The following is a 21,797-nucleotide window of genomic DNA, read 5'->3' as shown; positions in this document are numbered from 1 at the left end:
ACCTTGTAGCTAAAAGAATATATTTGCTTTGTTTCTTGATAAATTTGGCTTTTTCATTTTATCATACAGAATACATGATACACAATTACACATTTCATACAGTATATACTTTATAAGTAGCTCTGTTACAGCTTAATTGTCTTAAAGCATAGTTGTTTTAGTAATATCATGTCATTTACAGCAGTTGTAATCGTAAAGGCAGGATATTGCAATTTTTAGGAAACACTCTCTCTCTCTCTAATGTGAAGAATGGCTCTGAGTTTTGTTACCCTTATCATGCAATAAGCATGACATAACCTCGTGCCAAGACAACTAAAATGTTTGTGTATTGCTGTTACTGTTTATAAATTCATATGAAAGTAACACGAGTATCAATTATGTTTCTACTAAATTAGTGCATCAAATATTATATGCTAACACAATTTTGAAATATTTGGTTGAAATCGACTTTAACACTGAATACTGTCTAAACTATTTAGATTTACAAAGTATCCTCACCCGCAATGGTATGGTCATCAAAAATCCACATCTGGATCCGCACCCACAAATTAAAAAATCTGATACCAGCATCCACATCCGCATCCGCAAATCCCATTTTCAGACATCCGATACATCTCTTATATATATAGATATATATATATATATCTATATATATATATATATATATATATATATATATATATATATATATATATATATATATATATATATGTATGTATATGTGTGTGTGTGTGTGTGTGATTGTTTGTATGTATTTATATTTGCTTGTATGTATGTTTGTAACTTTGAGCGCTATACAAATCCCAACCACTTGACTGATGTAGACAAAATTTAGCAAGTGGCCATCACTTTACCAAACTTACATAGAAGGGTAGGTTTCAAACCAGTCCCCATTCCCTTCCCTTCCCTTCCCATTGTAACTTATGCGTAAATAAACTCTACCGCTTTATCATACCTCATTTTATGTACTTGAGACCAGAGAAATATATTATTGCAATCGCTTTTCAGTCACCAAAGTCATACCTGGCAGTAATATCTGGAAAAAAGGAACAGTCACCACAGTAATACCTGGATAAAAGGGACAGAAATCACATTAATGCCTGGTTAAAGTGACAGACAGCACAGCAATACCTGAATAAAAAGGTCAGTCACCACAGTAATACCTGGATAAAGTCGACAGACAGCACAGTAATAACTGTATAAAAGGGACATTCTTGAAAGTAATATCTGGATAAATTGGACAGTCACCAATGGATAAATGTATGTATGTGTACTTTCCAGCATAACTCTGAAACGTATTGAGCAATTCCAAACAAACTCTGTATACAAATGACTTACTATCTGGGAAAAAATACTGCGGGAGTAAGACATCACTAGCACCAAAGGGGGTGAGAGTGGGAAGGGTTTCTCTGAAATGGAGCTATTCTGCCTGTAGACACCTCTGACAATCTCTGCCGTTCCCCCTATCCTAACGCCTGAACTGTGGAAGAAACTCTGCTGCAGAAACATTACAGTACGAGCCACTTGCTACACCTACAGAGAAGACACTTCAACATTGCATTGAACCTGCCTACACGTAATTCTCGTTTCATCTCTAAAATGAAAATATTCTCACTTCTCTGGAAAACATGGCCCTTCCTTTTCAAAGGGTTTCCTGTAACATATATCCAGATTTTTCTAGAATTTCCTCTTCGCTTTCCTACCATAGCTTTTGAATTGTACAGCTATGCTCAGAACTGATGCCACATGACTGCATAGGATTTCGTTCAAATTTCACTAACTGGCAACCTAATCTGCATCATATTTATCTGTTATTTCAATGCAAAAACACACTTTTTAAACTGTCAGAAAATGTCATGCATAGACACCAAAAAAAAAATAAAAAACATTTGTGATACATTTTAAAAACTTCTGATTACTCATCACTGATGCATTTGACCAAAACGAAGTCGTCATCAAACCTCAGTTCAAATGTTAGATAAAAAAATGAAACAAAAATTTCTTAACATTAATAATGCTTCAAAATCAATCATAAAATTTTAAATATTAAAAATTTCTGGTCAGAAATCATACGAAGTTATCTACGCATTCTTGCACTTCAAGTTACCTTATGAAAGAATAAATTATACACCAAAAACGAGCAGAAGGACTTTCAAGTAAATAATATCTTTAACCAGTTAAAAACAAGTGTTCTATATGCCTTGATATTAATACTAATAGAAATTTTTATTAATAGCCATGTTCTCCATATAATCAAATCATAATCTTTTATTCCTAAAAGAATAAGTAATCTCTAAAAATAAATTCATTAGTAAGAGAGATTACATCTCAGAAGGCTTAGTTTACTTTTCAAAGAAAACTTGATGTAATTCATATTTATATTTTGAAAATGTTGTTATGATGAGTTTATTAGGTCTATTTATAATGCTGCACAGGTAGTTACGTTGCCCAGCCTGAGGAGTATGTTAAGCACGCTGTCGTTGACAGTACTACTAACCTTATCACACCTAACTTCGAATTGAGCAATGTGAAAAAAAATCAGTACACATCACACGGATTATGAATTATGCCATTGTTTAAAAGGGATATCTATAACCATAAGGAAAACAGTGCTAGCTGTGAATTTACAAACTTATTGACAAGTATGACATTGCAAATGAAAAAAAAGTTTGACACTACTTGGCAACGCTACGTTGAGTCTGAGATTCTGGACGATACGAAAAGAATCTTTTCACATCAGATTTTAGCATCACTGTACACTTTTTCACTAATCCACAGTCCAATTTTTTATGTATCCAACCCATCACAAAAAAACGCTGAACTATTCCTTCACCTACGCTAACATTTTTACTCCTTTAATTTATCTCCGCAGTTCTCAGTCTTTCAATTCTTATCAGCTTCATACCCTACATAAACAATCATGTCAAGAGCTGTTCATTTCCCTGCAAGACTTCTAGTAATCATTTTTATTCACTTTCACTTTGATATCTTAAAGAAATCTGAGTTTGAGTTTGGTCTGACTTCGTCGGTCAGACCTGGTTATAGCTTCAATCCTTCCCTTCCTAAGCCTATTTAGTTTATCATGTAATTGCTTTTTAAATATCCTACTTTCAGTTTTCTGTAAAAGAAAACTATTGACATGGCTATGTGTCTGTCTGTCCACACGTTTTTGTCCGCCCTCATATCTTAAAAACTACTGAAGCTAGAGGCCTGCAAATTGGTATCATCCACCCTCCAATCATCAAACATACCAGATGGCACCCCTCTAGCCAAAGTAGGTTTCATTTTATCTAAGGTTACAGTTAGCCATGATCGTGGCCCCCGTCTGTATGGTGTTTTTACGTTGGATGGAACCAGTGGTTATTCAGCAACGGGACCACCGGCTTTACATGACTTCCGAACCGTCTAGAGTGAACTTCTATCACCAGAAACACACATCTCTCACTCCTCAATGGAATGGCCGAGAATCGAACCCGCGACCACCGAGGTGGGACGCAAACACCATACCAACCACGCCACTGAGGCGCTTGCCATGATCGTGGGTCATAGCGTTGCCAACAACAAAGGCCATCACTGGTCCGTGGCTGAGTTTCACACAGCATTATATGCTGTACCGAAGACTCGATTGCTTCTTTGGCGCATTTTTTACATGTACTATTTCTACTCGGTGTTCTGCTATTCACCTTCCTCATTTTACTTTTTATTCTCTCTTTGTTTACATAACTTTTGTGCGAATATTCACCTATCCATTTGTTATGGACCGTGAGAAGTCCGCTCCAAGTTCGATATTATGATAAACAAAAAGAATTCAACACCAACAGTTGAAACTGGGGATACGAATATAGAAAGATACACAAACACAACAAAGGTTTATTTACAAACTTACTAACAAAGATAAATGCAGAATGGTTTCTCCTATTTACATACCACAGGTAAAATCTTACAATGCTTGAACTGGGGAAGCAGTGACGTAATGCAAATACTTGCTGGCCAGTTTTGTGCTGTCGGAGATCTATGTTCGAAGCGGTGGCTTCACAAAAGGAGAACTGTAATTGCAGACGTCTTCTTGACTCCGTATTGCATAAAACAATGTCTATTCTTGATACTCGAAGGGCAGGAACTCCTCGAAACCCCTTGTAGAACGTTTCTGCTCTCAAGGCTTGCTCAACGACGAAAATACCTCGGTCATTCTCTCTAACTGGACGACTTGACAAGAATCCAACCAAACTTTCAAGCCCCTTTTCTTATCTCTCTCCGATGACCTCTGTTCTCTAACTGATGGTCTCTGCTGCCGAGATCTCATTGATGATCTGATCTGTGACTATTACTGATCTCTTCTACTTCGTCAGTCCTATTTATATGGTGACCTGAGGGCGGGGCCTACGGGGGGGCAGAGCATGAACGTCACAGATTCCCGAGATGACCAGAACGTCTAAGAAGAATCTCGACGAAGTATTGCATCATATTTCGCTGCATTTTCTAACGACGTGACGGTGCGTGTCCTTTCCACAACACTCCTGCCGATTCTAGAACCATCATGAGAACAGGCGCCTCCAACACACGCTCGAAAGCCTCCGTGCTGCAGAACTTCTCGAAGAAGATGCGTTTTCCTTTCCCTTAACTTTGCTATAAAGCAATTACCATGACACCATTAGAAAGAGCAATTCTGTACCTTGACAGAACCCCCCAAAAAGGGGAAAATATCCTGTGTATAGCATTATATTAAACACGCCGTAATAAGAGGGTCACCTAGTTTCGCGTTAGTGATATTTACTCGAGATAGTGAGCCTTGAACTTACTACATTGAGTGGCTTTTAATGAGTATGAATTTTTGCATTTCCCCTTCGCAGCTCGAGAGACTGTTTTCTCAATCTGTCTGATTCTGTGATATTGATGAACTTTGGAATATGAAAGCACGTTTCTGAACAGGATATTAATATTAAAGCTTTAAAAGTTACAGAATTATCAAGTAAAACAGCTGGAGTTGCATAACATCGTATCACAGATGCCCATCGTTAATTTTGATCAATCAGGAGTTTCCAGCAGATGTTTTGAACAACATGACCGACAGTTGAGCGCCATGACAAAGGCTAACTCATTATTTGGTTGAACTGTGATCTTAATTACCATGGGCATTATCAGTATGATTCATTACTGCTCCTATTATTACTGTTTTTTATCTTATCTAAAATTAAAGTTTTCTCTGGTTGACCAATAAAAATCGATGTAAATATTAAGCAATGGTACAGGGCTGTAAGTGGAATAGTAATGTACACGCTTTTATTTGTGTTTATCTTTTGTTCTTCTATAAGCAGCCTGAAGAGCATCTTGTATATTACATTTTCGTTGTCTGGAAGAGATTCTATTAACAACTTTACTGTGTTCTTACGTTTAATAAACCTATAACATTCACGTAAGACATTTCAGAGTTTAGTCTTTTGGGACCCTGGTTTAAGTCTTTACAAGCAGTATGAGAGTTGGTTTTATAACTAAAATTAATAAAAACAGATAGTGCACATTTTTCTGCACTTATTCGTTCACTTCTGATGGTCAACAGAGATCTCTAGTAAACAAGACTGGAATTCGAAATACTGAACCTTCAAATTACATTTAGAATCGATTTTTCTATCATAGTAGGCGAGACTCATTGACGGTGTGATTCACAGAGAATGTAAAAGTTTGCACATTGTGTTTTCCAAATAGTTTGGACCGTGACTAATTGATCTAGAAGGGTGACAGAATAACCTGAACATAGGGGGTTTGCAAGAGGGGGGGTAGGGGGTTCACCACCAACGACGCTCGATTCAAACGTGCCAAATATTAAGTGTATTGTAGCAACCAGAAGACTTAAGAGACATAACTGAACTATCTTTTTATATGTTTTAAGGCACAAAGACTCTGGGTTTTACCTTTTTATTTCCAATTTGAAGCGTTTTCTGTTAGAGCTGTTTAACTTTTAACATGTCTCCCTAAAGTTGTATTAATTATGTTTTAGAACCTAGCCATGGACATACTTGTGTATATATATTTATATATATAGATATATATATATAGATATATATTATATATATATATATATATATATAATAATAACACATGTGTGTGTGAGTGTGTGTGTGTGTGTGTGTGTGTGTGTAGAATATCTATGAATGGGGTTGAAGTACGACTCACTAAATAAGCTATTAAAGTCACTAACATCACGAAATAAATGTTCAGTGCAGACATATCGCAAAGTATATACAGTCATTATTAGTTCGGGTAATGAGCAAAGACAATGTCGATAATATTTTTTTAAAATAATCTAGTTCAGATATCATATATACATTATCTGCTGCATAGACAAAACATCCCTAATTTGCAATAGCAATAATTGTGAACTAAAAATGAGAAATTCAAGCACGATTAATAAGTGCAAAATTATCTTGATTAATGTTACTGCATTTTATTATTAGACCTTGTCACACTGACATCTAGAGAGACTTGTATAATGGAGATCATTCTTTTTGTAGGTACATTCATTCATCCGCATTTCACGAACTCTAGCATGCTTCTGAAACAGCAGGAATTCTTATCCGGACTGTCCGAAGTTTTTCTCCTCTTTTTCCATCCATGGATCAGGTGCTTGAATTGTACAGCCGTGGGCCGACACCCATATGCTTGCTTGATACACTGCTCTTAAACAGTGCTGATATGGTGCATCCTGAGCAAGTGGTATACGTTCTACGTTCGGAGTTTTGCAAAAACGTTTTTCTCAAGATATCAACTGACGTTTCCCCTCCACCTGTATGAAGAATGTGTCTAAGACTTTGGATCTCCAGTCATCTAGTTCAAGGTGATAAATGATGACATCAGAGTCAAATGTTTTTATCAGCAATACATTTCAAGGCCCACACATGGTAAGATGTGAATGACAATTCGTGTATCGGCCTCCTCCTGATTACACTTTGTTAGCATTGCATTTTCCATCATCTCCTGGACCATGGAATTTAAGCATAACTTCATCAGTTAGTAATCTAAAAACTAAAACACTCCATTTTGTTGGTGCTGTTGCGAAGAAAGCCAGGGCATTCCTTTGGAATTCTTAAAGGGCACTCAAAAGGACAGTGTGTTAAAGACTGGAAAAAGTGTTCTACATCTGTATTAATGGATCACCCCTTGATGATGCACCTTGAACTAGATAACTGGTTATTTAAAGACTTGGAGGCCTTCTTCACAGTTTTCGCAGAGGGGATATGTCAGCTAATATTTTGAGTCTCTTTTTTTTTTTTTTTTCCCAAAACTCAGACCGTAGAATGAATCTATACCACCTACTCAGGATGCACTAACTATATTGGCACTGCCTGAAAGTAGTGTATCAAGGATATCGGTGTCAGCCTATGAACTTACAATCCAAGTACTTGATCCATGTACATATGGATGGAAAAGAAGAAAAAAACCTCTGCCAGTCTGGATAACAATTCATGTTGTTTCAGAAACATGCCAAGAGCTCATGAAATGTGGATGCAAGGAGCCATGTTCGAACATAATGTACCTGTAGAAGGAATGATCGACAATGTACAAGTCTCTGTAGATGTCAGAGTGACAAGGTCTAATAATAAAATGCTTTAACCTTAATCAAAATAATTTTGCATTTACTTAATTATCGTACAGGAATTTCTTATTTTTACTTCACAATTATTGCTATTGCATATTAGGGATGTTTTGCATATGCACCAGATAATGAATGTGTATCTAAACTTAATTATTTAAAATAAATCACTATCCATATTGTCTTTGCTCCATTACCTAAACCAATGACTGCATATACTGTATAATTTGCTATACAGATACTGCAATATGTCTGTACTGAACATTTATTTCTTGATGTTATTAATATATGTGACCTTCAATATCTAATCTAGTAACCTTAGATGGGGCAATATTTGCATGTCTGAGTTATCCAAAATATATATTTCGTTACAGATTTTGAAAGTGGGTCATTTTCAAGTTTTACTATTATTTTAGTATAATTAGCTTATATAAAGGATAGGATTACACAATATATATATTTGTGTTAGTATATGTATACCAAGTATATGTATGTCACAGTAACAATTTAGCTTAAATATGCTGCTAAGATGATATAAAATCATACCTAACTAATTCATAATGTAACCAACAATCAAGTGTAGGGCGCCTCATCTCTCAGTTGCAGGTATGAGCGAAAGGTCGGGTCTGGCTATGACTAATTTATTAGTTCGAACTCTTACAAATGTAGTGCCTCTCTCGACAGGTAGAAAGAGGGAGTAACAACAAGGTATTTGTGTTTCTTTACAAATGTGAAGTTTAAATATACAAGGGAGAAATAAGCAATTCAAATGGATAAACATATGTTCGAATGTGCGCCATTCTGATCTGCACATTGATAACAAGCATGACATGACAGTGATAAAGGTGCCTTAAATGAATACATAAAATGTGATCTTGAGGGTTTGTGTTCCCTGCTTTGTATTTGTCGTATGGTTCGGGTACAGGAGACAAACAATGCTTTTCCTCAGGTAGCCCGTTTCAGACGATATATAGAAACCCGTCCACTGACTACCATTGTGCCTTTGGCCGCCGTTGTATAGAACTCTGTGTGGGCCAGTGTATGCGGGGAAGAAGGGGTTTTGTGTGCATTGACCCAGCTGAACAAGTATTTTACGTTTTTTTTTCGGTTTTCGGTGACTTATGCTTTTCTGTTTGATTGATATGTTGTTCTGGCTGGCAGAAGTTTTTCTATTGCTTTCTTTGTGTCTGATGTCGTTGGTGCTGTTCTATCAGGAAAAGCATCTGCTGGCAATATCAATGCTTCAAGTGGCACCAACGGTAGCTCTCTCCTCCAACTTCCCCTCCTGGCATCTGGCTGTGAGGTTTATAATGACCTGCGCATCCTCTCTATTATTCTGTTTGCTTCAGGGTTCTAGCCATTATGTGCACTATTTCTGTTCCCAGGCTATCAGCCCGGCCACTCCATAGTACAGAGGTGAAGTTCGTGCCCCCTGTTCCTAGTGATGATTAGCGGAATGCCATGCTTGCTGGCACAGTCCATGAGGGCCTTGACAGAGCTTTCCATGGTCTGCTGACGAATTGGTATTGCCCTTGGCCACCTCATGTTACTATCTATTATCGTAAATAGATATCTGTACCCCATCTCAGGGGTGTTGGGGCCCACAATGTTGACGTGAATGTGGGAAAGTCTGCAGGCTGTCGTCTCATACTCTTGTACCCCACATTCTTTGTGTCCTGTCATTTTTGAAATTTGACAAAATGCATTGTCTTGCCACCATTTTCACGTATTTCCTCATGCCCCACCAGACGTACTGTTCTGCTACCATTCAGGCAGTTGAACATCCTGATGGGTGAGATAGGTTGTTGGCGAGTTCAGATGCTCTCTTTCTTAGTCTCTCAGGCAAGTAAGGGATTCCATTTAAGGGCGGAATTCATCCTTTGTCGTCCTTTGTACCTTCTTTATTTCGGGATAGGGAAACCCAAGTTGTACAGTTTTGACATAATTTCTGGATAAGGCATCTGCCACTTTAGTTGATGATTCATTCAGGTACTTGATGGTGCAGGAGTAATTGGCTATCAATGACAGGTGCCGTTGTTGATACTCTGACCACGCGTCTGCCGTTTTCGTAAAGGCATACACCAGTGGTTTGTGTTCCGTCTAGACCACTAGTGGAGTGGGTTAGTGGAAAAAAGTGCAAATGGTGACACATGCAACAGATTTGGCATGAGAACTCTCATAATCCCCATATATCAAAATTAACCTTGATGGTGCAGGAGTAATTGGCTATAGATGACAGGTGCCGTTTTTGACACACTGACCACGTGTCTGCCATCTTTGTAAAGGCATACACCAGTGGTTGGTGGTTCGTCTGGACCACTAGTGCCGCGGGGTAGTGGGAAAGTGCAAATGGTGATACAAGCAACAAATTTCACATGAGAACTCTCATAAGCCCCGTAAATTAATATCAACCTCCGGCAACCTCAATATATGCCTATTTCCACGATAGCTGTCACTTTTCCAAATTGGCATCAAATTTGCTTGCTCTACTATATTTCAAATATTTTCATTCCATAAACCTACAAAAGTTGCATACTGTCCATATAATGATTGTGAATTTATATTTTGGCATTCTTACTGTCATTAAGAGATCAACTGAACACATCTTTCCCATATGGCCACCTTATTTCCAAAATGGCCGCCAAAGATATAAATGTACATACCAATGTTTCATGTATCAATCAGTTTTAGCAAGTGCAGCTGCAGAAAGCTGTGCAGCTAAGCCTAGACTTGTAGCAATTGCACATGCCACAGAATTCCTTCTTGCAGACACACTTATTCAATTCTTGGTAAGATTTAGCTACTACTGGCAAATCTGTCCAATAGGGAAACCAGACACATCAATATTTTGCCATTCCAGTGTCTTGGACCGGGAAAAATTGGATGACATACTAAAGATTGGCTCCAAATGAGCCCTGCTTGAAAGGCAGCTTTCTTGCAATGCTCTACAAGAGCAGCCCTTGTAGGAAAATGCAATCATAAGCACTGCTTCCCTGCAAAGATATCAATTCTAGCCTTATTCACATCTTTATATGAACTGCTTCTGTCCTACATTAGCACCACGAACTCTTCAATGATTTGCAGGTCTTCATCCTCTACATCTGGTGGTGTTGAATTCCATTAAAAAAGGGAAGGGCTCAGACTTTTGGTTCCATGGCTGCTGAAATTTAACGGATAGGTATCCACCTCATAACTTTTCCTCTTCCAAATTTAATACATAGTTTGTCCATACCAGTTTTTTCCATGCTAGATACTGCTATGATGACGTCAGCGTCTTAACCACATATAATTGCGCTTGAGATATCTTCATGCTTTGCAGCATATGCAGCATGCAAAAGGACTCTAGTATCTGCATCTTTGTAAGTGCAGCCTTGTAGGTCAGCAGTGTCCTGTTCGGCTGTGCTATAGTTCAGTTTTGTTCTGGTCACTCCTGAGGAAGCTGGCTCAACTTCCGGGAGTTTTTGCAGTGCTAATCACTTCGCACTGAACTCCTGTACCTCTTTTTTGTCTTGTTGTCCTTTCACTGTGTGTCCTATACCCATCAAATATAACGTGCGCATGTTTGCACTTCTGTAAGTGCTTCTGTACCTTGGACAGGACTTTATCTTTTAATCAACACTTAAATGTAGACCCTTTGGTCAGTTTCAAAGCACTTACAAGAGCTGCACCATCCATTGTGATAACATCAGCAGTAGGCTCTTTGCCACAGATGTCTGATGCCTGCTGTTCTAGTAGAGGCAGTATCTGTGACTTGATGCCCTGATGCATCTGCCCATTCTGTGCCAGTGATGGTGGGCAATTTTTATTTTCATGTTGAAAGAATTAATTTAAGTCCCACTATCCTTTCTGGCATGATATGAAAAGCCGTAAGAATAAATTACGGTCTCCCTTTATGGTCTGCAGTGACTGTTTGCCCATGGACTCTGTAGCAGACAGCTTGGGACTGAACAATAAAATTTTGCTTTTGTGAACTGGCCTACAGAATTTGTTGGGTGCCTTGAGTCTCTCAAATAAAGTACTATGTGAATCGTGTCTGTCCAAGGTTCTTCATAGATCTCAACAATTCACTAACTTTGCTGTCCATAATTACATGACTGTCTAGCACCATAAGATCCACTGAATCTTTCTCAAAAGGAAGTGAAGCTACTTTTTTTTACTTCGTTCCACTTTGGATGATTTGGGCCAAGTTTATGTCCTCAGTGAAAAACAAAGATATGCCTGTCCCATGGAAGAATGTTTGTGCTGTGGTGGCACTTGGATTATGGTCCTGATTGCCAACAGCACAAGTTGTAAAGGGCGACTTTTTTTAGTGTACTGGGACCAACTACTTCTTCCTCAACAGCCCTTGCTCCAAATGCTTCTCCCAACACTTTAGTCAATTCCAGAACCCTATTTTAGCTGATGCTTATTCCATGTTGATGAAATGTATTAGTTAACTGATGCTTTCAGGTTTTTGCAAGGACCAGGAGACAAAGGTATATGGGAAACAGAGGTTCTCTTGACTTGGAATGTCTGGTAAATGTTGAAGATGCTGGAGCCTTCTGACAGTTGAAGTGCAAAAGTTGTGCTAAAGCTAGATCAGTGTATGATGTTCCGTATGTAAGTTGGGATTTTATAACACCAACGTTTTGCAGTACACAAATTCCAACAGACTTGATGGTATAGATTTTCTTCCAGCGTCTGTTGTTAAGGTTCCATCAAATCCTTTCTCATGTTCAAGCATCTGCTTCCTCAATTTAATGGCTGCTTTGGTGACGATTAGTGCATCATTGTAGCCACATGCAGTGGCTAGGGCTTCACTATCCCCTTGTAGGCCTTTTTGAAGGCTTCCAATTCTGGGATACGAGCAAGTATCTGTTCTTTCAATCGTGTTTGGTGCTTAAAGGAAGCATCAACATTTAGCTGTTCCAGTCTTTCTTTGTACAAATCATAAACCTCTGCCATCGTAAAATAGCAGCACCAATCTGTAGTCAACTGACTGTCTCTTATGTACATCTCAAGCTCAGCAAAAGCATGGACACAGGCCTGTTATCTGTACTGCACATAATCATCTCCAATTTTCTGGGAATTTAGCTAGGTCCTTTCCCTGCTGTACACCCCTGTCAGACAAGATGGGTGATACATATAGTCCTGGGAAACATCATCTCCAGCACTAAGCTTGGCCAGAAGTTTTTCACGTAAAGCCAATGTAATGACTAATTTTAAATCATTGATTGGTGCTAGTTTGTCGAAAATAAAGTGGATTCCTTCTTTCTCAGTTTTAGACTCTTCCACATCTTCTTCGCCTGCCTTCTGGCTACTACGAGTGAATTTTGCTGATGGGCCATAATCTAGGTTATACGATAGCACGGTTAAAAACTATAGTTCATTATACTTGCCATAATGGCAATAATTATGACATTGTTTCCACGTGTCATATTTTCTGTCCGACCACTACAGGAATACTGTCCTGTTATCTAGATGTCTACAGCATCCTAAATGATGTTCATCATCTGAACAAGTTTGCTGCAGTAATGATTTCCAAGTTCCTATGGGAATTACAATTTACACACCTGTCGGAAGGAAGAGTCAGTTTCCTGGATCCTTTTTGGTTGAAACTTCAGCAATTACACCTGCCTCTTGAGTTAGTGCGTCCTCCTTGTATCATAATCGACCGAGATACCACAATACCTCGCTGACAGGTATCAAAAAAACCTTTTATTCCATTCTTTGTCGAACGCAAGTTTCAACAAAAGCTTTAATGCCACTCCACAACATCTTGCCTGCTTTACTTCAACTTTTTAATATTTAATTAGCAATGATGACTTATTGTGTTTGTCTTTCTTTCCCAGTTCAGTTTTAAAGTTTTCTACATTTGAGATATCTATCATGCAAAGGCATACTTGGTAAATTAATGACCATTTTGTTTAGTGCCAAATGAATACGAGTGTAACAATAATAATATAAATTTCTACAGAAGCTGAATCATATTTTTTCTTATACAGACTCATAGCGAGTAGTATCCTGTCGGCAGAAGTACTATTTTGCGCCCTTGAAATATATTCATAATAATTAAACAACCTGATTTAAAGACATCCTGTGACCCACAGCTACGAAAATGTTCTAACTATTCATTCAGATATTTTTTATTCCTCTTAGAGGAGGATGCTTTAGTGATATATTCTATCCAGTTACTAATTTTGTATTAATTTCTTAGTAATAGTTTCCTATTCAAGGTCATTGACAGTGGAGTCATATTATTACCCACAGAAACTTCCTTCTTTGTAACTTGTTGCCTGAATTTATCATATATTTCATGACAGCTTTTATATGAATATGATCCTTCTTATCTGTGCCATGTTTGCATTTTACTCTTTTCCTTTTGCAAATTCAATTACTTAAGATATTTCAGGTAGTTTTTTAACTGTATTGCAATGATTTATTCTAAGTCTAAAGATGAAAGAAAAGATGTCCTTTGTTCTTCGGTAATATGTTCCTTCAAGCTGAAGCTAAAAAGGATATTTGACAAGCCATAGGATGGGCGGCTGCATGAAATAGGCTACTTTTACAAATGTTAGCATCTAGTAATTAGATTGTCTTAATCTACCATAACTGGCTCACAGGTAACTAACTACGAAGTGCCTCATTCACAGCGGGAAATGAGTAATAGATATTCACACGTTTTCTCAGGGGATGGAAAAATGAGCGAGACATATACTTCAGAGAGACAATGCCGCTTTTCACTCTGGTGTATTTCTTTCCATATGAGATGAAACATTTTGAGACATTTCTAATCATCTACAGTCTAGTCTTCCTCAACTGGGGTTTTTAGGTCACATTTCATGTATCTGGGTGGGTTTGCTGAGGGCACAACTTCGATTGGTAGGTTTCGAACTTTTATTTTTGATTTTCGTTTTACCTACTATGAGATTCACAGCCGGTGACCCGGTGTTTTTCCGGAATACAATTTTATCAACATACCTGACAAAGATGACACTTTGTCACAGGGTATCTTACAACCCTACCTAATTTTTTACTGTATTCTGTATTAATATTACGAAGGTCGCATAATTCTGGTAATTATAAAAGTAACACCGACTTCTTGTAGACATCGCCAGCTAACTCAGAGGAATGTCTTTCAAAGATGTAATACGTAACTTATGCCGTCATTAACTTGCCTCCTCGAAGAATAATTAGCTATTCGTGAAAAAGTCACAACCTCTGGCAACAATGAAATACAACTAATACTCCTTGTTTACGTGGTAGTAGTGGTAGTAGTAGTAGTATATAAGATTTATGCCATGAGGTCGAGTGCTAGAATCCTTGAAGAAAAGGGTTTCCACAAGTAATCCGAGAAATGACTTTCTATTGCTATTTCTCCATTGAAAAATTATATAATTAAAAATCAATTAACAAAGTGAAGAAAACTTTGGCATTCGTCGTAACTCCTTTGAGATTTTTCCTCATATGACAGTGACGATCATTGTAATAAATAGAGCATATATAATTATCTTTCTGCACCTTATGGAAGTCAAGAGATGACGAAAACTTGGTACCCTTGGATGTCCAGGTGTACTCCTTAACCAAAAAAGGGCCCTATTATTCATTTACCTGTTCAAGCTTGGGTAGGGTTTGCAACGGGCCGCCTCACTTCTAAACAATTGTGCAACTCAAATCACAAAAGCTGTCCTGCAACCACGGAGACAATGACTTACCATAGCCGCCATTCTTGAAGTCTCGACAAGGTAGGAATACTCATTCAGAATTTCAGAGAGAGCTGTTTGTCGTCATCGCCTTGTGGGAGGAGTCGGGACGTCGTACGTTTACGTCACGTAATTTTGAACGCATGCATTAAGAGTGTTCCGTAACTGGCTTCGGCTACTTTATTTTACTCTCATGAATATACTATTTTCTAAGTAATAAAGAATGCTGCCGAAAATTAGGTAGGGCTGTAAAGTATACTATGGCTAAGTCATATCTGTGTCAAATGCACAAAAAAAAAGTTATTCCGGAAAAACTCGGGACAAAGGCTCTGAATGTCATAGTAAGTGGTTTATGTGTCTGGGACAAAGTTTGTCTCTTGCTTCTTAAGTTGTTTCTTATATCATTTGGAATTATTCTTTGTTTGCTTTATCTTTAAACAAGAAACTTCTCGATGTCGAGTCAACTTAAATTTTAGTCAGTGTTGCATTAACTTAGATACTGCTCAGATGCCGCTACCAAACAACATTTTTCGCAGATGATTGAGGGTCACATTCAAGTTTTAGGTTAACCTCTTTTGAAACGGGACGCTATGCCTTCTCTTCGTATTGCTATTGAGATATCATGGTCGCCTAACACCGTTATGTTTGGGTTGGGCGAGTTCTGGAATTGCCGACAGATATCATGCTATCCGGGCGATGATCTTCAAGGCTCACTACAGCAGATCAGGTGGTAAGATTCAATTCATTTAAGTGAATTGCCAGAAATGTTATCGTTTACTATTAATCTATTGTCATAGTTGTTTCTAAGACACAAGATGACAGCTTAAACCAGTGATTCTGGTTTAACCATAGAAATGAATTTTCTTTGGCAACCTTACATTACCACAGGATTTTTGCCATCCTTCCAAAACGTAATAAATAAAGGGGTTCAATTGTTCTTCGATGCCGAGGTCTTTCTCATAAAGCGTTCCAGCATTACCACGAGCATTGCTGTTAAGAAGGGGATTAGTGACTGGGAAAAATGAACGGGTGAGGGGAAATACGGGAAAGGGGGAGGAACAATGGCAGTTAAAGAGGAAATTTATGGAAATTTTAGACCGAAGGGGGCCAAACAGTCAATCGCGATCTACCAGTCGATCGAGACCACTTGTTTGGTCGCTCGCCGTTCCCCACAAACCTATATATATATATATATATGATATATATATATATATATCTATATATATATATATATAATATTATATATATATATAATATTATCTATATATTATAGATATAATATATATATTATATATATTATATTATATATATATTTTGGTGGGGCTACTGTGCTCATGTTTTACAGTACTATGGCGCCATGTGAATTTCTTTTCCAACCTAATATGTGATTAAATACTATGGTAGATCGTAAAAGTTTCAGTCTTTAGAGTAATTCTCGGAGTCCAAAAGTCTGCCCACCCCTGGTTTAGGCCCTTTGTAATTCACATGATGGATGTGCGGATAGTATACTACAGATATTTAGCAGAGTTTTCATTGCAATAAGTTGGTCAGTGGTATATGCATAAAAGTTTCTCACTGCATCCTGACGGTGACATGATGCAAAAATTTTCATGTTTCTGGTATTGTTCCTTACGCCCATTGTTTCATACCAGCAATCTACACTTGGAGGTGGGCGATGCAAGCTAAGGAAAAAGAGAAGGATATGTGTTCTGTTGTATGATGACGAAAAGGGTCAGTGAGGTAAAGAGGTTCGTCGTCACTCAGTCAAGTGGATTAGGGAGGAAGCCCTTGGGATTGGTGTAGGAACTTTAGAATGGGAATACTTGAAATGGAAGAGTAGAAACTGCTTGTTGGAATAACTAAGTAGGTTGCTTTACTTTGACGGTCACTAAACGAATCGTCCTCACTAATCTGTCTTATATTTTTTAAATGTTGGGCCTTCAAGATCAAAATCTCTCCTAAGTTAGCCGTCTACTCTTTGTGGAATATAGTTTTCAGGCCAAAGGCTAAGCGCTCGGACCTATGAGGTTATTCAACGCTGGAGAGGATATTGAGAGTAGGTAGGTTTGAAGGTATAGCAGGAGGGAAACCTCGCAGTTGCACTATGAAAAATTGTTAGGAGATGGTGGGTAGCAAGATGGAAAAAAGATAATATGAATGGAGGTACAGTAAAAAGAATGGCTGGGGTTGCTTCTAGGGGCCGTAAAGTGCACCCACTGAGGGCATTATCCCATTACGGGGGTATACTTTATGTGACAGGCCATCTACAGCAAATATCTCATCTGCCAGTTATTTTATGAATGTATTACATACTCATTGAATAAATTTCAAGGCAAACCTAGCATTTCTCGATCTTTCTATACATATCGACCTATACTTTCATTTCGGAAATCAGACCATTTCTTTATTTTTCCTTTCCGTTACGAGATAAGACGCCAATTTCATCCATTCTTTTCAGGACGGAATTTCCTATTTCGGGTTAACATTTGTCCTGGTCGAAATTTTTTAAATATTTCCGAGTCATTTAAAAGACAAAAAGAGTATGTTGACATTTACCCATCTTGACAGTAGCCAGAGAGTTTAGTTAAGAAGACTAGAATACCTCGTCTAACAGTAGATGGCATCTTGTAATCCTCACTTTGCGTTACAAATAGATAGTAGCGCGAATGACTTTGAATTCTAGTTTTGCTTAAGATGTAATTCGTGTGTGTGTCACTGTATCTACTCGAATGGAAATGAATTATTTCTTTACCTCTTTCCGCAGATATTGCAAGTTATTTGTACTCCTCTTTATGCCGAAATATATGCGTACAAATGTTACATGTTAGCATACATATGCTGTAGATTGCCTGTTACATAAAGTAGCCCCCGTAATGGGATAATGCCGTCAGTGCACCTTACGGGGTGCACTTTAGGCATTACTAAATGTTTCTTGCAGCATAAAGGAAGACCGGTATTATATTTAAATATTTTTATGCATTTTATTTAGTTAAAATCAGTTAATTCAACCTATATCAGATGATAATATAAACAGAAACAAACATAAAATTATATTTATGCAAGTTATATGCTATATCTTTTACAAATTTGATAATGCGTGATGGTTCATAATTTTCTACGAGATGTATCAGTCTTTCATTTACAGACTTGTATTTTATTCTTTTTTTAGCCGTGGCTCCTCTTCTGAAATGAATCATTTTAGTTAGGGTAAGAGCCTCCTCTTTTTGGAGTGAAGAGCACTATTAGAACCTCCCACATGATTGTTCGTCCTCAGAACGGCATTTAGAGTACGTTCATGTACATTCCACATTTCGATAAGGAAAAGAGGTTCAACTCTTCGACTCCGTTCCCCTCGACCACGCTGAACACCAATATAAGTCTGTTCAAAATAAGAAATAAATTCTTCATCATCAGAAAGTTCAAAACCATCAACAACATCGTGGATGGGCAAAAATGCCAAAGCAAAATAAGCATACGAAGAGTCAGTATTATACTGAACCTTCTTACCTAGTTCACAAATCTTATGCCAGCAGGACTGACCTAAATGAAATAAACATTCTGTTATATCAGCACTTACAAACACTAACGTGAAAGCGTTGTGTAAAGATAATTCAAAATCCATGATACACAGCATTGGTTGACTGTTTAGCCGTAATTCAAAGATGACTAGGGAAAAAAAAGTCCTCTGTAGGTGGCCTCTTGTTTATTAGGCAACAGTGCAAAAACTCAAGGGAAACACCTTCCCTCAACAATGAAATGGATCTTGAATAGCTGGGTCCAGAGATTTGGAGAAGCTTTGAACGTTCCATCACAGAACCATATGTTATTTGCTGACAGATCATCCCATCCCGCTTCCGTTGCAAATATTAAAATACGGTCCGAGTCCTCTATATCACTATCATACGCTAAGAAAAGTGATCCATCAGGAAGATATTCATAAGAATCTGGAATTTCATATCCTGTGCGAGATGTCGGAAGAGCAGGAATCCCTGAAGTAGTTCGTCTCCAGTTCTGAATATTACGGGAAAGGCAGTACACATTTTGTAGCCGTGATTTTCCATTTTCGTCTAGTGGCTGAGTGGCACCTGCAATTATATCTCTGGTCGATGATCCACATCCTCCATAAACTGTATCACGCATTGCACTCACAGCAACTCGTGCTTCAATAGCTGCTTGTGAAGCGGCATGAGTATGCTTACACGAACTATACAGCAATGTAGGCTCATTGCAAATACAAGGCGTGTGAATAGGAGCCTTGCTGCCTTGAGAAAATAGTTCGCATCGTCAATATGTTTTCGCTTTTGCGGGATTATCTCGGTGCTTCTCGTATACAAAGCTTTCCTCGCCACACAATTTCTCCTTTCTCTTTTCAACTGTAATAAAGTTTAAGGCCATTGTAAATATTCAAAACATAAAATGGCTTCAATAAATATACTATACAAGAAATGGCCCTAGTTATTTTATGAAGGTCACACCAAGGAAAACCTTGAAGAAGACAATTATTTCCATTAAGTAAACAAAATTTTAAATAAACTTCTGTAAAGAGTGATTGTTTAATGAAGATCTTTAAAGTAATTACCATTATGTAAAGATGGCGGTTGTTTAACGATGATGGTTGTTTAATTTAATTAAACAGAAAGAGGGGGAAAGAGAGACTGAGGAAGATTAAAACTTTATTAGGTAAAATTTTCTAAGGGTGGAATTTTCCATCGGTGGAATTTTCTGGGCGGAATTTTCCTGGGTGGAATTTTCGTGAGTGGAACTTTCGGACCACGCTACATCTTAACAATTTTTAACCCCCTTATTCATCACACACTATTCACAGATTGTAGTGCTTGAAAACGTTAGAGAAACTACTAATTACACAACATTCTTTCGATGCAATGTTTAGTAATCTAGAGATTCCTTAAAGCAACGGGGCAAGCTGGTAATCACAAGATTTATTAGGAAAAAAAACTACATAAGGGAAAATAAGAGTGTTTTATAGAATTTGCATTTAATACCCGTCTGGTTGATAAAAATCAATCGGACTGGTATTAACTGCAAATTCTATAAAACTGCGAAAAATAACACCAAAATTTGAAATAGAAAGTTGGGCAGTCTGAAGCTGGTCTTTCGTTCTACGCAGCAGGAAGTCGAAGAATCCACAATACATAATTATTGTTCATCCAAGTTCGTATTACCGTCGGTGACCTTTGACCTTCTGCCATATAGTCCACGCACGTAATGACGTTATCGCCGTGTAGTTTTACCGAGGACGCCCACACTTTGAAGGTACAGGAGAAAAAGATACCTACATTACTCCTACGCAGTTTGTAAGTCGTTTCTTTTGATTGTCTGTAACTTTTTCAGCTCTCTGAAGGTTAGTATCGCATTGATGGTGATGGTGTTTAGCTGATATTTGGCTTTTCACCTTCACATCTTCACATTTGTTCTTTTAACTTATGTTACATATTGCCGGATACCTACTCTCTCTCTCTCTTATATACACTATTTTTTTTGTCATTCCACTTTGTTGAACTAACAGAAATCTAACATCCCTTTAGATATCGTGTTCCTTCGAATTGAAAATAAATACTTAATATCTACTAATGAGCGTTCTTTACCATCACATTCGCTTATCAAAGGGATGACATTTTTTCACTTCTGATTAGGATGCTAACAAACATATGTCAAGGAAACGTAACTAAAAGAACGTTTCAATGTTACGATCTTACAAGCTTTTCTCTTCCCAGTAAACGCAAACGCACCACGAAATCTACAATTACATCTAAAGGATAGAGCCCATACTGCTCTTGGCCGGGGATTTCCACCTCGAATTCGAAATAGATTTTAATTGAAAAAAAGACAGGAGAACAAAAGACCGAGCATGCAACAGAATTAGCTTTCCCGAAAAGGGCATAGTCAGCGTTCCATTGGGTGATGAAACATAGAATTTACTCTCTTTTATCCAATTTAACAGAAACATTTCATATTCCACGGTTTAGTTTATGAATTCTTCCAAAAGAACATCTACTCTCATATTACGTAAACTAGGAGTACTATTTTTTGAGAATCCATAATATATATTTCCGAAAATTTGTTGCTGGAGGTTTTCCATTCATATAGCAAAAGGCACTGGCAAAAGAATGAGCTACATTATAAAACGTCAAACTGTCAAATCAGCTAGCAAATATATATTTCATTTCATCGTACTTCTCATTTCCAGGTTAGGTGATATTCAGTCGTCTTCACCAAATGATTATTCGGACGCCATCTACGCAGGCAAGTTTGCCATTGAACTTGACCGACTGGAACAGCAACAAAAGGATGTTTATGAAGACTTCATCAGTGAGTATTCCATTATCTCAGTCTAAAGTAGCATTTTCCCCACCGGGGATAAACAACCCAACAACTCTTCACAGGCTTGTAGTTATAATCGTTAAGAGTAGAGAAGTTAAGAGGTCATTATGGCTTTACTTATACTTATACATACATACATACATACACACACACACACACACATATATAGATATATATATATATAA

The 21,797-nt window shown here is 37.7% G+C and overlaps 1 protein-coding gene and 1 long non-coding RNA gene across 2 annotated transcripts in view; one reads left to right on the top strand and one right to left on the bottom strand.

The window, feature by feature from the left end:
* Nucleotides 1-21,797, bottom strand: part of LOC135215685 (uncharacterized) — a 330,613-nt gene that overhangs the window by 100,501 nt on the left and 208,315 nt on the right. The window lies entirely within an intron of this gene.
* LOC135215683 (uncharacterized) overlaps nt 1-21,797 on the top strand; it is a 124,113-nt gene that overhangs the window by 65,807 nt on the left and 36,509 nt on the right. Inside the window, exon 4 of the mRNA XM_064250630.1 lies at nt 21,479-21,600. Within this exon, the coding sequence (XP_064106700.1) occupies nt 21,479-21,600 (122 nt within the window). The remainder of the gene's footprint in view (nt 1-21,478; nt 21,601-21,797) is intronic.

Source organism: Macrobrachium nipponense, chromosome 5 (genome assembly GCF_015104395.2).
Source record: "Macrobrachium nipponense isolate FS-2020 chromosome 5, ASM1510439v2, whole genome shotgun sequence".
Taxonomy (NCBI): Eukaryota; Metazoa; Arthropoda; class Malacostraca; order Decapoda; family Palaemonidae; genus Macrobrachium; species Macrobrachium nipponense.
Note: the sequence above shows the minus strand (reverse complement) of the source record. Positions and strands in the feature narration are given on the sequence as shown.